The 16,748-nt window shown below is 41.0% G+C and overlaps 1 protein-coding gene across 2 annotated transcripts in view; it reads right to left on the bottom strand.

Annotated features, from left to right (window-relative positions):
• The window catches only part of PRKDC (protein kinase, DNA-activated, catalytic subunit), a 219,433-nt gene that overhangs the window by 88,877 nt on the left and 113,808 nt on the right, over window positions 1-16,748 (bottom strand). For both annotated transcript variants that reach the window (XM_058698565.1, XM_058698566.1), the window contains 4 exons: window positions 5,305-5,448; window positions 3,638-3,789; window positions 2,943-3,074; window positions 1,387-1,498 (listed from right to left, as the gene is read on the bottom strand). In XM_058698565.1, coding sequence (XP_058554548.1) covers window positions 1,387-1,498; window positions 2,943-3,074; window positions 3,638-3,789; window positions 5,305-5,448 — 540 coding nt within the window. The remainder of the gene's footprint in view (window positions 1-1,386; window positions 1,499-2,942; window positions 3,075-3,637; window positions 3,790-5,304; window positions 5,449-16,748) is intronic.

Raw genomic sequence — 16,748 nt, forward strand, 5'->3', positions numbered from 1 at the left:
CCAAGTGGGTCTATTTCCCTTCATTTAATTTTCTTTTAAACCCAAATAGATACCTGAGGTGCCTCGGTGGCTCAGTTGGTTGAGCTTCCGACTTCAGCTCAGGTGGTGATCTCACAGTTCGTGAGATTGAGCCACATGTCAGGCTCTGTGCTGAGAGCTCGGAGCCTGGAGCGGGCTTCGGATTCTGTTTCCCCCTCTCTCTCTGCCCCTAACCCATGCACATTCTGTCTCCATCTCTCTCAAAAATAAATAAATAAGCATTAGAAAAAAAATTTAAACCCAAATAGATACCTAATTGTCAAAATGGGCAGGGGCCCAATACACTGTGTTGGGGTACTCTGGGTGCCCTCGGGACCTCCCAACTTCCCTAACCCTTTACTCCTCATCCACTCAGACAGTGAAAGTAGCCCACTCTCCACTCTCCACCTTTTCTTTCAGGAGAGGATGTGGACTGGAGATAGGAAGTTGGGAATCATGAACACATAGGCAGTTTTCAAAGTCAGGAGGCTAGATGGTTAGCAGGGGAGCAAGGAAGAAGAGGACCAACATCAGAGCTGGAGAGGTAGCCGGGAAACATGAAGCTAAGGAAGGGAAACAGCCAGGAGAATAGGAAGAGAGCCAAGAGAGTGTCCTAGAAGCAGTGACAAAGGGAATCAGGAGGAATGATCAACTGTGTCACTGCAACGAGACCTGGCAAGAAGGGTTCATCACAATGAGTGACAGCGGTTTTGGAGGCTCCAAAACACACAGCCCCTCACTAACCAACCACAGGAGAACAGCAGTGTAGCAGGAAACATCACTCCACTACCCTACTTTCAAGTAAGTTAGAACATGTAATTTACATACATCTGTAATAATTACACTCTATGGAGACCTGTAGTACTCTGAACGTACACTGCACTGAAAGATTCAGTTGGGTTCTTCTAACAATCCTGGAAAGTGGGCAGGGCTCCCAAGACTGAGAAAGGCTCCCACAAGTGCCGTGTCCTGTCTGATAACTATATCACGTCCCAGATTGGAAATGGAGTATTTTATTAGTTAACATAGCCCTAACCATAGCAAGTATCCACCAAAATAATTTGCTCCAAAAGAAACCCTGACACTACTTTCAGAGGAATGAAAGCTGGTTAAATAATCCTTTCCTGGCTTTCACAATGTAAGTAAGTTACCCATCTTTAAATGTTTACCAAGTTTCCAAGTGTTTTAAAAATCCCATGTCCTCTTTAAAAAAAATTGAGCACTATATACGCTAGAAAAAAGCCAAGTATTAATAAATGCAGAATGCCCACTCTGGTTTGTTACAGTATAGAGGATATAAATAACAAGTGTTAGAAAAAATCAAAACTGAAAAAGCACTATTTATTTAAAATTGTATAACACACTTACATTTTCTTTCTTGGTAACATATTGAAGAATAAGTCCTAGAACTTCTGCGGCTGCTGCATACACCTCTTTATATTTTACGAAAGACATGTTACTGACCAAAGCTTGGAAGTATCTGTAACAAATACAGAAAATATGCATCAAATAATACATTCTGTTGACATAAAAATATAACAACTTTGTTCCTCATGCCATATTAAGAGCATAAATTGAGAAAATACTAAACATAGAACATGATCCAAATTATTTGTGTGAAAACATATATCAAGATGTACTTAAGGCTCTGACATCATGACCAGGAAGGCACATGAAAGTCCACAGTTCAATCACACAGGACTGCTGTAGTCAAAGCAAAACACGATGCTGGATACTATAAAAAACACTGCAGTGAAAAAAAAGCTACTAACCAAGATCATGACTTACTGACACCCCTTGAAAGCCTCATGACTTCCTGTGACAAGAAGGAGGACAATAAATGAGAAGGAGAGTGAGCACCAGTCCACGCTTCCAGGCTCTGTAGGCCACAGAACGTTAGCCTCCAGTTCCAGAGAAGCTCTATAGGCTTGTCACTGGGGGAATCAAAGCTCAAAAAAAGTAACTCATCTAAAAGCAAACTATTTCCCATGGACTCTTCATGGAGCCACCTGTTTGTCTATGATAGCAGGCAAATGGAGGAACTGGTGCCAGGAGGCTAACACAGGAGGACCGACCAGACGGAGTGAGACACTTCCAAAGAAACGGGAAAAGCTCGGAAGGGACATGCTGAAATCTACAGTCACATAATGTGAATGCTGACTTTTCAGAACTCCTAACACAGTAGGACAATGAAGTACCGGTCCGTGATGGTAGAGGATTAGCTCACTAGCGCCCTCCCTCCAGACGCCGGGCTGCGTTCACCCCCACCCACAAAAGGTCCCGACGGAGGGAGCAGGGGCTGTAGCTGAGGCAAAAAGCACAGCGACAGGGCAGCACCAGGACCCAAGCATCCATCCATGATCCTGTCATGAATGGTCCCACAGAGCTCATGCTGGTTTGGGGGCAAATGCTGAAAATGCAGTTGTAGAAAATAAGAAAGAAAATACCTAACACCTATTTGGTGAAACACAATTGAAAAAAAAATACTAATTTTGAAAAACTTAACTTCCATCATTCATTCCATTAACATATTTCTTCTCCCAAAAGACCTCTAAGCCCAACTTACTAAATTCTGGTAGAAATATTTTTAACATGGGTCTAGGTCTTTAAACTTATAAAAACTAGGGGCACCTGGGTGGCTCAGTTGGTTAAACGTCAGACTCTTGGGTCCAGCTCAGGTCACAATCTCATGGTTTGTGGGTTTGAGTCCCACATCAGGCTCTGCGCTGACAGTGTGGAGCCTGGAGACTGTTTGGGATTCTCTCTCTCTTTCCTTATCTCTTTGCCCCTCTCATACTCGCACATGCACTCTCTCAAAATGAATAAACTTAAGAAAAAATTAGACCATACTCCAGTCCATCAATCCAATTCACATATACTTTAATCTAAAAAAGAAGCAAAGCAAAAACTCCCTTGATACTCACTTTATGCTCTCTATGCCACATTTTGGGTCATAGGGGGGCAAGTTATTGGCCATTATAATGCCTAATAATTGAATTCCTACTGAATTGTCTTTGGAATTAGGATCTTTACTGGAAAACTTTTCAAATATTAACCTGAAACATAAGCATAAAGGACAAGTACAGATTATCATATAATAAAATAAGCACAGTAAGAAGATAATTTGCAGGGTGAGAAATACTTTATCTTTCCCCATGACTAACACCCTTCTTGCTAATACCCTGTTTGTATACATTCAAGTTATTCTAGCAAGTCTGTATTTCTTACGATCTAACTATTTGCCCCAATTCTCTGTTAGTTGATTCTGAAACCTTTGGAAAGTTATAGCTTGCCTCAGGCTGCACAGTCCGACAGTTCACCCCTGCGCTGGGACGATGAAGGGCAGAGTGTACCCCATATGCCCAGTGTCTGCTGGGCCAGAGGTGAGCTGGGAGACGGAGCAGGCCACCTGGAGGCAATGACCCGCACCGAGGTGCTTCGTCAAACTTTGGAGGCTAGGATTGTACTAGCAGCAATATTGTACCCTTACAAATGATTCAATTTCAAATTATATTCCTTCTATCATTTCAAGTAATTAAACTTCACTGTAATCACCATTTACAACATGCTACATTTTAAAAATGTCTAAGCAATACTGCAAAATGTAGTAAATTTGTACCTGTAAGGGATAGATAAACAATCCTTCCAGCATTCAACAAGGGTTTTTATAATTTCAAGGTTATGTCTAAACACAGCTCTTTTTTGATGAAAAACATGTTTCATTAGGAAATGAAGCAATCGATTTGCTAACACTTCATCTTTAGGGACCCCCTAAAAAGGTATAGAAATTCTGTATTAATATGTAGCATTCCACTCTGGAAAAACATTTTTTTAATCCAACAGTCCATTTATAAAAGAAACCTGCCAGTACACTGAGGCTTCTGGTGTAAAACTATGTGTGATTTTTCAAGGACAACCACAGGCAATGACAAAGGCTTTGCTGGCAGGCCTTATGGGCAAGCTACCCTCTGGCACCAGGCTGGAACAGAGCCAGGGCTCTGCAGTCTCCAAGGGTAGATACAGTCAGACCCTTAGCCATCTACCCTCCACCCCCCAGACTGGTCATGCTTGTCACATATTTGCACTCGTAACCCCCGGCACCTTCATTTCTCTTCATCTTCTCCAGGCGTCTCTGCTGAGAGCTCCTTATAAGAGGAAGGGCAACTGTGAAAACACTTTTCTTATGACTCCTTTTATGGTCTCATAAAACTGCTGGAGCCTTTAATTCAGGGGTCCCTCAACAGTGACATGACCCTCGGATCTGTGCTAAACCACGTGACCCTCAACCAGACTAAGCTGCAATGTTCCATGGGGGAAATGGACAAGGGGAGTCCACTTCCTCTGGCTTTAGCCTCTACCGCAAGTGACAAAAGGCTTCACTTGATTCTTACTTTGACTCGTTGCTTTATGCAGCTATTCTGACACCTAGCAGTTCGGCTCTCTCAAACTCAACCATGCACCTGACATTTAACTCAATCTTTCCCAATGGTTCCTAAGTTAAACTAAATACTAAAATAATTTTACTCTGCTTAATAACATGAAAACATTTATCACCTTAAAGCTAAGAAATCTAAATTTGGTTTACTGTGAAATAAGATAGGCACATCCAGATATAAATGCATGTAAAAGCTCTATGTCCATATATTATGTTTAGTAAGGAAAGTTCTCAGAATATTACTACATGAAAACTCTTGTACCTTATTAGTGCTAATGTTTTTATGTGAATGGCAAAGCTCCAGAGCACACAAATCTGTACTGGTGGAAGCCACAAGACTGCCTCAGGGTGACACAGTATCATTCACCTGGTGGTTACTTTTTTGGCAATTTCAACCATTAATGGGCCCATGTCAATACTAGGGAAATAAGTAAGCTGGCAAAACAAATGCCAAAACATCCACGGACTTTAGTTACAACAGAAGTTTTCAAGACCTAATATTCAGGGTCTACTGACATTTATTTCACACTTATTTTGAAGAAATCATTAGTCTAGTTTCCAAGATCCTAGCAAATAAAAGCAACAAACAAAATAAATACCTGATAGCTTAAAAATAAAAGCAAAGTCAGAGGCATTATCGAAAGAAATCTAAGAAATCAGAAATCTAAGAAAACAGACCTGAAGCAGTATGAAGCCATTTAGTATAACAGGACCACAGCAATATGACAATTAATGTTAAAAATGGTGACTCTTAAGTCATTAAGAGGAGCTTGGATTATCTGTCATCAATTTGTTTATGATATCAGCAAGAGACTGACATACCACTCCATAAAAGACATGTCCATTCTTACCACAGGAGTAGCTATTCCTGTCCACGAAAGAAGAGTCACCACTATCTCAACCACCATGTAGTGAATTCCTTCTCCTCCATTGTTTTCAGAAACCACCAGCTGCAGCAAGGGGCTGAGCCAATACTTCGCATAAGGGCGGAAGACCTGGAAGAGAATTTAAAAGTCAAACAGCAAAAAAATTATTTTGAATAACCAAATTATTAATTTAGGAACATATCCTCCATCAGCTAAAATTTAATATTATGACTTGACCTAAATCCAAAACAGATGTAAATTCCAACAATTACCCTGCTTCATCAGATCAGATTCTCTGTTGAATTCTCTCCTCATGGGTCCTTGAAACCACAATACAAGGCAAATGGACTTCTGATATTTTCTTTGTTGAAAACCTGATATAACTATGCTCTTAAAAATCAAAATGAAAGTACTCTTTATCAATCTTATCCTATCTGAATAATATGCAGCTCTAGAGAACTGTTATTTTATGCAAATGCATAGAGTATATGAAAAACGAGAATATAAAAATTAGGTAGACGCATGTGGCTGATGTTCTTTCATTTCTTATATTATAGAAGTTATTGTGTTATTGACTTCATTTTCTCAAGACCTCTGAAATCTAAAGAAAATGTACCCATATTCTAAATTCAGTTTATTTTAGAAATTGCACGAGAATGCTATTTTGATGCAAACGAACAGATTAAGATATAATTCAAGCTACCTATCTTCTTAACCTTCGCCACTTTGTTCTTATTAAATATGTTTCCTCTTGGGGCGCCTGGGTGGCGCAGTCGGTTAAGCGTCCGACTTCAGCCAGGTCACGATCTCGCGGTCTGTGAGTTCGAGCCCCGCGTCGGGCTCTGGGCCGATGGCTCGGAGCCTGGAGCCTGTTTCCGATTCTGTGTCTCCCTCTCTCTCTGCCCCTCCCCCGTTCATGCTCTGTCTCTCTCTGTCCCAAAAATAAATAAAAAACGTTGGAAAAAAAAAAAATTAAAAAAATAAATATGTTTCCTCAGGGACTACTCTCACAGCTTAAATCTGTGTGGTCTCAAATCTTTGTTTATACACCCCATAAGTAAAAAAAAGTTCGAACACTCTCCATGTATGTATTGACTTATTTATAAATTACAAACACAAACTTCGTTATTTTTTTTGTTGTTGTATAGTTTCATTTTTTTCTTCTTTTTTTAATTTTTTATTTTTTTTCAATATATGAAATTTATTGTCAAATTGGTTTCCATACAACACCCAGAACTCATCACAAAAGGTGCCCTCCTCAATTCCCATCACCCACCCTCCCCTCCCTCCAACCCCCCATCAGCCCTCAGTTTGTTCTCAGTTTTTAAGAGTCTCTTATGCTTTGGCTCTCTCCCACTCTAACTTCTTTTTTTTTTTCCTTCCCCTCCCCCATGGTCTTCTGTTAAGTTTCTCAGGATCCACATATGAGTGAAAACATATGGAATCTGTCTTTCTCTGTATGGCTTATTTCACTTAGCATAACACTCTCCAGTCCCATCCATGTTGCTACAAAGGGCCATATTTCATTCTTTCTCACTGCCACGTAGTACTCCATTGTGTATATAAACCACATTTTCTTTATCCATTCATCAGTTGATGGACATTTCGGCTCTTTCCATAATTTGGCTATTGTTGAGAGTGCTGCTATAAACGTTGGGGTACAAGTGCCCCTATGCATCAGTACTCCTGTATCCCTTGGGTAAATTCCTAGCAGTGCTATTGCTGGGTCATAGGGTAGGTCTATTTTTAATTTTCTGAGGAACCTCCACACTGCTTTCCAGAGCGGCTGCACCAATTTGCATTCCCACCAACAGTGCAAGAGGGTTCCTGTTTCTCCACATCCTCGCCAGCATCTAGAGTCTCCTGATTTGTTCATTTTGGCCACTCTGACTGGCGTGAGGTGATATCTGAGTGTGGTTTTGATTTGTCATTTCCCTGATGAGGAGCGACGTTGAGCATCCTTTCATGTGCCTGTTGGCCATCCGGATGTCTTCTTTAGAGAAGTGTCTATTCACGTTTTCTGCCCATTTCTTCACTGGGTTGTTTTTTGGGTGTGGAGTTGGGTGAGCTCTTTATAGATTTTGGATACTAGCCCTTTGTCCGATATGTCATTTGCAAATATCTTTTCCCATTCCGTTGGTTGCCTTTTAGTTTTGTTGGTTGTTTCCTTTGCTGTGCAGAAGCTTTTTATCTTCATAAAGTCCCAGTAGTTCATTTTTGCTTTTAATTCCCTTGCCTTTCGGGATGTGTCAAGTAAGAAATTGCTACGGCTGAGGTCAGAGAGGTCTTTTCCTGCTTTCTCCTCTAGGGTTTTGATGGTTTCCTGTCTCACATTCAGGTCCTTTATCCATTTTGAGTTTATTTTTGTGAATGGTGTGAGAAAGTGGTCTAGTTTCAACCTTCTGCATGTTGCTGTCCAGTTCTCCCAGCACCATTTGTTAAAGAGACTTTTTTCCATTGGATGTTCTTTCCTGCTTTGTCAAAGATTAGTTGGCCATACGTTTGTGGGTCTAGTTCTGGGGTATCTATTCTATGCCATTGGTCTATGTGTCTGTTTTTGTGCCAATACCATGCCATACCATGATGATTACAGCTTTGTAGTAGACGCTAAAGTCTGGGATTGTGATGCCTCCTGCTTTGGTCTTCTTCTTCAAAATTACTTTGGCTATTCGGGGCCTTTTCTGGTTCCATATGAATTTTAGGATTGCTTGTTCTAGTTTCGAGAAGAATGCTAGTGCAGTTTTGATTGGGATTGCATTGAAAGTGTAGAGTGCTTTGGGTAGTATTGACATTTTGACAATATTTATTCTTCCAATCCATGAGCACGGAATGTTTTTCCATTTCTTTATATCTTCTTCAATTACCTTCATAAGCTTTCTATAGTTTTCAGCATATAGATCTTGTACATCTTTGGTTAGATTTATTCCTAGGTATTTTATTTTATTTTATTTTATTTTTTTAAATTTTTTTTTCAATGTTTCTTATTTTTATTTTTGGGACAGAGAGAGCATGAACGGGGGAGGGGCAGAGAGAGGGAGACACAGAATCGGAAACAGGCTCCAGGCTCCAAGCCATCAGCCCAGAGCCTGACGCGGGGCTCGAACTCACGGACCGGACCGCGAGATCGTGACCTGGCTGAAGTCGGACGCCCAACCGACTGCGCCACCCAGGCGCCCCATATTCCTAGGTATTTTATACTTCTTGGTGCCATTGTGAATGGGATCAGTTTCTTTATTTGTCTTTCTGTTGCTTCATTATTAGTGTATAAGAACGCAACTGATTTCTGTATGTTGATTTTGTATCCTGCAACTTTGCTAAATTCATGTATCAGTTCTAGCAGACTTTTGGTGGAGTCTATCAGATTTTCCATGGATAATATCATGTCATCTGCAAAATGTGAAAGCTTGATTTCATCTTTGCCAATTTTGATGCCTTTGATTTCCTTTTGTTGTCTGATTGCTGATGCTAGAACTTGCAACACTATGTTAAACAACAGCGGTGAGAGTGGGCATCCCTGTCGTCTTCCTGATCTCAGGGAAAAAGCTCTCAGTTTTTCCCCATTGAGGATGATGTTAGCTGTGGGCTTTTCATAAATGGCTTTGATGATCTTTAAGTATGTTCCTTCTATCCCAACTTTCTCGAGGGTTTTTATTAAGAAAGGGTGCTGGATTTTGTCAAAGGCCTTTTGCGCATCAATTGACAGGATCATATGGTTCTTCTCTTTTCTTTTATTAATTGATGTATCACATTGATTGATTTGCGAATGTTGAACCAGCCCTGCAGCCCAGGAATGAATCCCACTTGATCATGGTGAAGAATTCTTTTTATATGCTGTTGAATTCGATTTGCGGTCTCTTATTGAGAATTTCTGCATCCATATTCATCAGGGATATTGGCCTGTAGTTCTCTTTTTTTACTGGGTCTCTGTCTGGTTTAGGAATCAAAGTAATACTGGCTTCATAGAATGAGTCTGGAAGTTTTCCTTCCCTTTCTATTTTTTGGAATAGCTTGAGAAGGATAGGTATTATCTCTGCTTTAATTTGTTGGGAGATTTTTGATGACTGATTCAATTTCTTTGCTGGTTATGGGTCTGTTCAAGCTTTCTATTTCCTCCTGATTGAGTTTTGGAAGCATGTGGGTGTTTAGGAATTTGTCCATTTCTTCCAGGTTGTCCAGTTTGTTGGCATATAATTTTTCATAGTATTCCCTGATAATTGCTTGTTTGTCTGAGGGATTGGTTGAAATAATTCCATTTTCATTCATGATTTTATCTATTTGGGTCACCTCCCTTTTCTTTTTGAGAAGCCTGGCTAGAGGTTTATCAATTTTGTTTATTTTTTCAAAAAACCAACTCTTGGTTTCGTCAATCTACTCTACAGTTTTTTTAGATTCTATATTGTTTATTTCTGCTCTGATCTTTATTATTTCTCTTCTTCTGCTGGGTTTAGGCTGCCTTTGCTGTTCTGCTTCTGTTTCCTTTAGGTGTGCTGTTAGATTTTGTATTTGGGATTTTTCTTGTTTCTTGAGATAGGCCTGGATTGCGATGTATTTTCCTCTCAGGACTGCCTTCACTGCATTCCAAAGCATTTGGATTGTTGTATTTTCATTTTCATTTTTTTCCATATATTTTTTAATTTCTTCTCTAATTGCCTGGTGGACCCATTCATTCTTTAGTAGGGTGTTCTTTAACCTCCATGCTTTTGGAGGTTTTCCAGACTTTTTCCTGTGGTTGATTTCAAGCTTCATAGCATTGTGGTCTGAAAGTATGCATGATATGATTTCAATTCTTGTATACTTATGAAGGGCTGTTTTGTGACCCAGTATTGGATCTATCTTGGAGAATGTTCCATGTGCACTCGAGAAGAAAGTATATTCTGTTGCTTTGGGATGCAGAGTTCTAAATATATCTGTCAAGTCCATCTGATCCAATGTATCATTCAGGGCCCTTGTTTCTTTATTGACCGTGTGTCCAGATGATCTATCCATTTCTGTAAGTGGGGTGTTAAAGTCCCCTGCAATTACCACATTCTTATCAATAAGATTGCTTATGTTTATGAGTAATTGTTTTATATATTTGGGGGCTCCTGTATTCGGCGCGTAGACATTTATAATTGTTAGCTCTTCCTGATGGATAGACCCTGTAATTATTATATAATGCCCTTCTTCATCTCTTGTTACAGCCTTTAATTTAAAGTCTAGTTTGCCGGATATAAGTATGGCTACTCCAGCTTTCTTCTGACTTCCAGTGGCACGATAAATAGTTCTCCATTCCCTCACTCTCAATCTGAAGGTGTCCTGAGGTCTAAAATGAGTCTCTTGTAGACAGCAAATAGATGGGTCTTGGTTTTTCATCCATTCTGATACCCTATGTCTCTTCGTTGGTGCATTGAGTCCATTTACATTCAGTGTTATTATAGAAAGATATGGGTTTAGAGTCATTGTGATGTCTGTAGGTTTCATGCTTGTAGGATGTCTCTGGTACTTTGTCTCACAGGATCCCCCTTAGGATCTCTTGTAGGGCTGGTTTCGTGGTGACAAATTCCTTCAGTTTTTGTTTGTTTGGGAAGACCTTTATCTCTCCTTCTATTCTAAATGACAGACTTGCTGGATAGAGGATTCTCGGCTGCATATTTTTTCTGTTCATCACATTGAAGGTCTCCTGCCATTCCTTTCTGGCCTGCCAAGTTTCAGTAGAGAGATTGGTCACGAGTCTTATAGGTCTCCCTTTATATGTTAGAGCACGTTTATCCCTAGCTGCTTTCAGAATTTTCTCTTTATCCTTGTATGTTGCCAGCTTCCCCATGATATGTCGTGCAGAAGATCTATTCAAGTGACGTCTGAAGGGAGTTCTCTGTGCCTCTTGGATTTCAATGCCTTTTTCCTTCCCCAGATCAGGGAAGTTCTCAGCTATTATTTCTTCAAGTACACCTTCAGCACCTTTCCCTCTCTCTTCCTCCTCTGGAATACCAATTATGCGTAAATTCTCTTTAGTGCATCACTTAGTTCTCTAATTTTCCCCTCATACTCCTGGATTTTTTTATCTCTCTTTTTCTCAGCTTCTTTTCCATAATTTTATCTTCTAGTTCCCCTCTTCTCTCCTCTGCCTCTTCAATCTGAACCGTGATGGTCTCCATTTTATTTTGCAGCTCTTTTATAGCATTTTTTAGCTCCTCCTGGCTGTTCCTTAGTCCCTTGATCTCTGTAGCAATAGATTCTCTGCTGTCCTTTATACCGTTTTCAAGCCCAGCGATTAATTTTATGACTATTATTCTAAATTCACTTTCTGTTATATTGTTTAAATCATTTTTGATCAGTTCGTTAGCTGTCGTTATTTACTGGAGATTCTTTTGAGGGGAATTCTTCCATTTCATCATTTTGGATAGTCCCTGGAGTGGTGCAGAACTGCAGGGCACTTCCACTGTGCTATCTTGAATAACTTGCGTTGGTGGGTGGGGCCGCAGTCAGACCCGATGTCTGCCCCCAGCCCACCGCTGGGACCACAGTCAGACTGATGTGTGCCTCCTCTCCTAGGGGTGGGATTCACTGTGGGGTGGTGTGGCCCGTCTGGGCTACTTGCACACTGCCAGGCTTGTGGTGCTGGGGATCTGGTGTATTAGCTGGGGTGGACTGGCAAGGTGCACAGCGGCGGGAGGGGCTGGCTCAGCTCGCTTTTCCCTCGGAGATCCGTTTCGGGAGGGGCCCTGCAGCACCGGGAGGGAGTCAGACCCTCCGGAGGGATGGATCCGCAGAAGCACAGCATTGGGTGTTTGCACGGTGCCAGCAAGTTCCCTGGCAGGAACCGGTTCCCTTGGGATTTTGGCTGGGGGATGGGCGAGGGGGATGGGCGAGGGAGATGGCGCTGGCGAGCGCCTTTGTTCCCCGCCAAACTGAGCTCTGTCCTCCCGGGGCTCAGCCACTCTCCCTCCCTTTGTCCTCCAGCCTTCCCGCTTTCTGAGCAGAGCTGTTAACTTATGACCTCCCAGACGCTAAGTCGCGCTTGCTGTCGGAACACAGTCCGTCCGGCCCCTCCGCTTTTGCCAGCCCGACTCAGGGGCTCTGCTTGGCCGGCGAGCCGCCCCTCCGCCCCGGCTCCCTCCCGCCAGTCCGTGGAGCGTGCACCGCCTCGCCGCCCTTCCTACCCTCTTCCGTGGGCCTCTCGTCTGCACCTGGCTCCAGAGACTCCGTTCTGCTAGTCTTCTGGCGGTTTTCTGGGTTATTTAGGCAAGTGTGGGTGGAATCTAAGTGATCAGCAGGATGCGGTGAGCCCAGAGTCCTCCTATGCCGCCATCTTCCCCCGATCTCCACAAACTTCTTTATTATTAAACTACAGACAGTACCTGACTTCTGATGGTTCAACTTAAGATTTTTGGACTTAATCATGCTGTGAAAGCCACACACTTTCAGTAGAAACTGTACTTTGAACTTTTACCTTCTGGGCCAGCAGTGTGTGGGATGACAGCCCCAAGACACTGAGCAGGGGCAGCGGCACCTGCACCATAGCTCCCTGTCAGCTATGCTATCACGAGGGTGAGCAACTGATAACACTTAAAACCATCCTGTACCCATACATCCACTCTGGCTTTCACTTTCAGCACAGCACTGAATAAATTACATGAGATATTCAGCACCTCATTATAAAATGGGCTTTTGTTAGATGATATTACCCAACTACAGATGGACATAAACACTCTGAGCATGTTTAAGGTAGGTGAGGCTAAGCTATGATGTTCATTCAGCAAGGTAGGTGTACTACATGCATTTTGACTTATGATAGCTTCAACTTATGCTGGGTTTATTGGGATATAACTTCATCATAAGTCAAGGAAGATCTGTATGATAAATGAATAAGTTTAAAAGTTCAAATTTTTAACTGAAACCAGAAAAAGTTTCCATTAAAAAAGAAAACTAAAAGGCAATACCCTGATAAACATGGATGCAAAAATACTCAATAAAATATCAGCAAACTGAATTCAACAATACAATAAAATTGTGATTCATCACAATCAAATGAAATTTATAACTGGGCTGCAAGGGTGGTTCAATTTTCACAACTCAATCAATGTAATACATCACATTAATGAAGGGAAGGATAAGAACCATATGATCCTTTGAATAAATAGATGCAGAAAAGCACTGGACAAAGTACAACATCCATTCATGACAAAAACTCAACAAAGTAGAGTTAGAGGAAACATACATCAACATAATAAAGGCCATACATGAAAAACCCACAGCTAATATTATCCTCAATGGGTAAAAACTGAGAGCTTTTCCTCTATGTTCAGGAAAAAGATAGTGATGTCTACTCTGACCACTGTTATTTAACATAGTACTGAATGTCCTAACCATAGCACTCAAACAACACAAACAAACAAAAGGCATCCAAATCAGCCAAGGAAGAAGCCAAACTTTCACTATTTGCAGATGACATGATACTCTACATAGAAAACACAAGAGACTCCACCAAAAAAACTGCTAGAACTGATAAATGAATTCAGTAAAGTCACAGGATACAAAATCAATGTGCAGAAACCGGTTACATTTCTATACACCAATAATGAACTTGCAGAAAGAGAAATCAAGCAATTGACCCCACTCACAATTGTACCAAAACCCACAAGATACCCAGGAATAAACCTAACCGAAGAGGGAAAAGATCTGCACTCTGAAAACTATAAAACTTAATGAAAGAAACTGAGGAAGACACAAAGAAATGGAAAAACATTCCATCCATGCTCATGGATAGGAAGAACAAATAGTGTTAAAATATCGTTACTACCCAAAGTGATCTATACGTTCAGTGCAATCCCTAACAAAATAACACCAGCGTTCTTCACAGAGCTAGAACAAATAATCCTAAAATCTGTATGGAACTACAAAAGTCCCTGAATAGCCAAAACAATCTGGAAAAAAGAAAAGCAAAGCTAGAGGCATCATAATTTTGGACTTCAAGTTGTATTGCAAAGAAAGAGTGATTAACACAGTATGGTACTGGTACAAAAACAGACACAAAGATCAATGGAACAGAATAGAAAACCCAGAAATGAATCCACAAGTATATGGCGAACTAATCTTTGACAAAGGAGGCAAGAACATTCAATAGGAAAAAGACTGTCTCTTAAAAAAATGGTGCTGGGAAAACTGGACAGCAACATGTAGAAGAATGAAACTGGACCACTTTCTTACACCATACACAAAAATGGAACTCAAAATGGATATAAGACCTAAATGTGAGACAGGAAACCATTAAAATCCTGGAAACATAGGCAGTAACCTCTGACATCGGCCATAGGAACTTCTTACTAGATATTATCTCCAGAGACAAGGGAAACAAAAGCAAAAATGTACAGGGACTTCACTGAAATAAAAAGCTGCTGCACGGTGAAGGTAACAATCGACAGAACTAAAAAGCCTTTTGGATGTCTTCTTTGGAAAAGTGTCTATTCATGTCTTCTGCCCACTTCTGAAATGGGTTGTTTTTTGAGAAGTTCTTTATAGACTTTAGATACCAGCTATGTCATTTACAATTATCTCCCATTCCAAAGGTTGCCTTTTAGCTTTGTTGAGGCAACCTATGCCTAAAAGGCAACCTCCAGAATGGAGGTTTGCAAATGACTTATCTGATAAAGGGCTAGAATCCAAAGTCTATAAGAACTTCTCAAATTCACCCAAAAAAACAATAAGCCAGTTAAAAAATAGACAGAAGACATGGATAGGCTTTTTTTCCAAAGGAAATCTACAGAAGACCGGCAGACACATGAAAAGATGCTCAACATCACTCATCAATCAGGGAAGTACAAGTCAAAACTACAATGACATATCACCTCACACCAGTCATAATGGCTAAAGTTAACAACACAGAGGGGTGCCTGGGTGGCTCTGTTGGTTAAGAGTCTGACTCCTGGTTTCAGCTCAGATCATGATCTCACGGTTCGTGGGATCGAGTCCCATGTCTGCCTCTGAGCTGACAGCACAAAACCTGCTTAGGATTCCCTCTCCCTAGCTCACACATGCTCGCTCTCTCTCTCTCTCTCTCTCTCTCAAATAAATAAATAAACATTAAAAAACAACAAAAAGGAAACAAATGTTGGAGAGGATGGGGAGCAAGGGGAACTCTCTTACACTTTTGGTGGGAATGCAAACTGGTGCAGCCACTCTGGAAAACAGTATGGAGGTTCCTCAAAATATTAAAAATAGAACTAACTACCCTATGATCCAGCAATTGCACTACTGGGTATTTAACTAAAGACTATGAAAACACTAAATCAAAGGGATATATGCAGGTGCTCCTGGGTGGCTCAGTTGGTTAAGCATCTGACTTTTGATCTTGGTTCAAGTCTTGACCCTCAGGGTCATGAGTTCAAGCCCCGCACTGGGCTCCACACTGGGTTTGAAGCCTACTTAAGACAACAAAACCAAAAACAAACAAACACACAAAAAAAACCCAAACAAAGGGATACGTGCACGCTGATGTTTCTAGCAGCATTATCTGCAACAGCCAAGAAATACATGCAGCTCAAGTGTCCATCAATTGATGAATGGGTAAAGAAGATGGAGTGTGTGTGTGTGTGTGTATAAAACTCACCTATAAAAGAGAATGAAATCTTGCCATTTACAACAATGGGGACGGAGCTAGAGAGTAATATGCTAAGTGAAATAATTTAGTCAGAGAAAGATATATGCCATATGATTTCACTCATGTGTGGAATTTAAGGAAAAAAACCCACAAAACTTGGGGGGTGGAAAAGGGAAGAAACCAAGAAACAGACTCTTAACTACAGAGAACAAACTGAGGGTTACCAGAGGGGAGGTGGGGGGGGCGGGGAGGATGGGTTAAATAGGTGAAGCGTATTAAGAAGGGCCCTTGTGATGAGCACTGGGTGCTGTATTTAAGTGCTGAATCACTAAATTCTACACTTGAAACTAATATTACACTGTATGCTAACTGGAATCTAAATAAAAACTTAAAAATATATCAATAAAGAAAATACATAAATGTTGAAATTTTAATAATAAATGCAAACGCAAATTCTAATCTTTTCTTCTGTAAGACAACGGAGCCTCTGGAACATCTTTTGCAAACCCTTCCCCTAGTCACTCCTGAGCCTCCGACACGCACAACACCCCAGGAAATCTCTCAGTGATTTCTCAGAGGCAACTCACATCCACATGTGTGAACAAGTTCAGCATGCTTCCTTGTCAACCTGCTTACCCACTCCCAGGCTACCAAGAAATGACCCAGAAATAAAGACACCAGCTCCCTTTCTGGTAGCCATCAAGTCAGCACTCAGGAACATGAGCTAGAAATCACGTGTGACCCCAAGCGTTATGGGTTGTTCTGTGTCTTCCAAAAGGATACTGAAGTACTAATTCTCAACATCTATAAATGTGACCTGATTTAGAAATAGGGTCTCTGAAGATTATCAAGT

The sequence above is a fragment of the Neofelis nebulosa genome, chromosome 14 (assembly GCF_028018385.1).
Source record: "Neofelis nebulosa isolate mNeoNeb1 chromosome 14, mNeoNeb1.pri, whole genome shotgun sequence".
NCBI classification, from domain to species: Eukaryota; Metazoa; Chordata; class Mammalia; order Carnivora; family Felidae; genus Neofelis; species Neofelis nebulosa.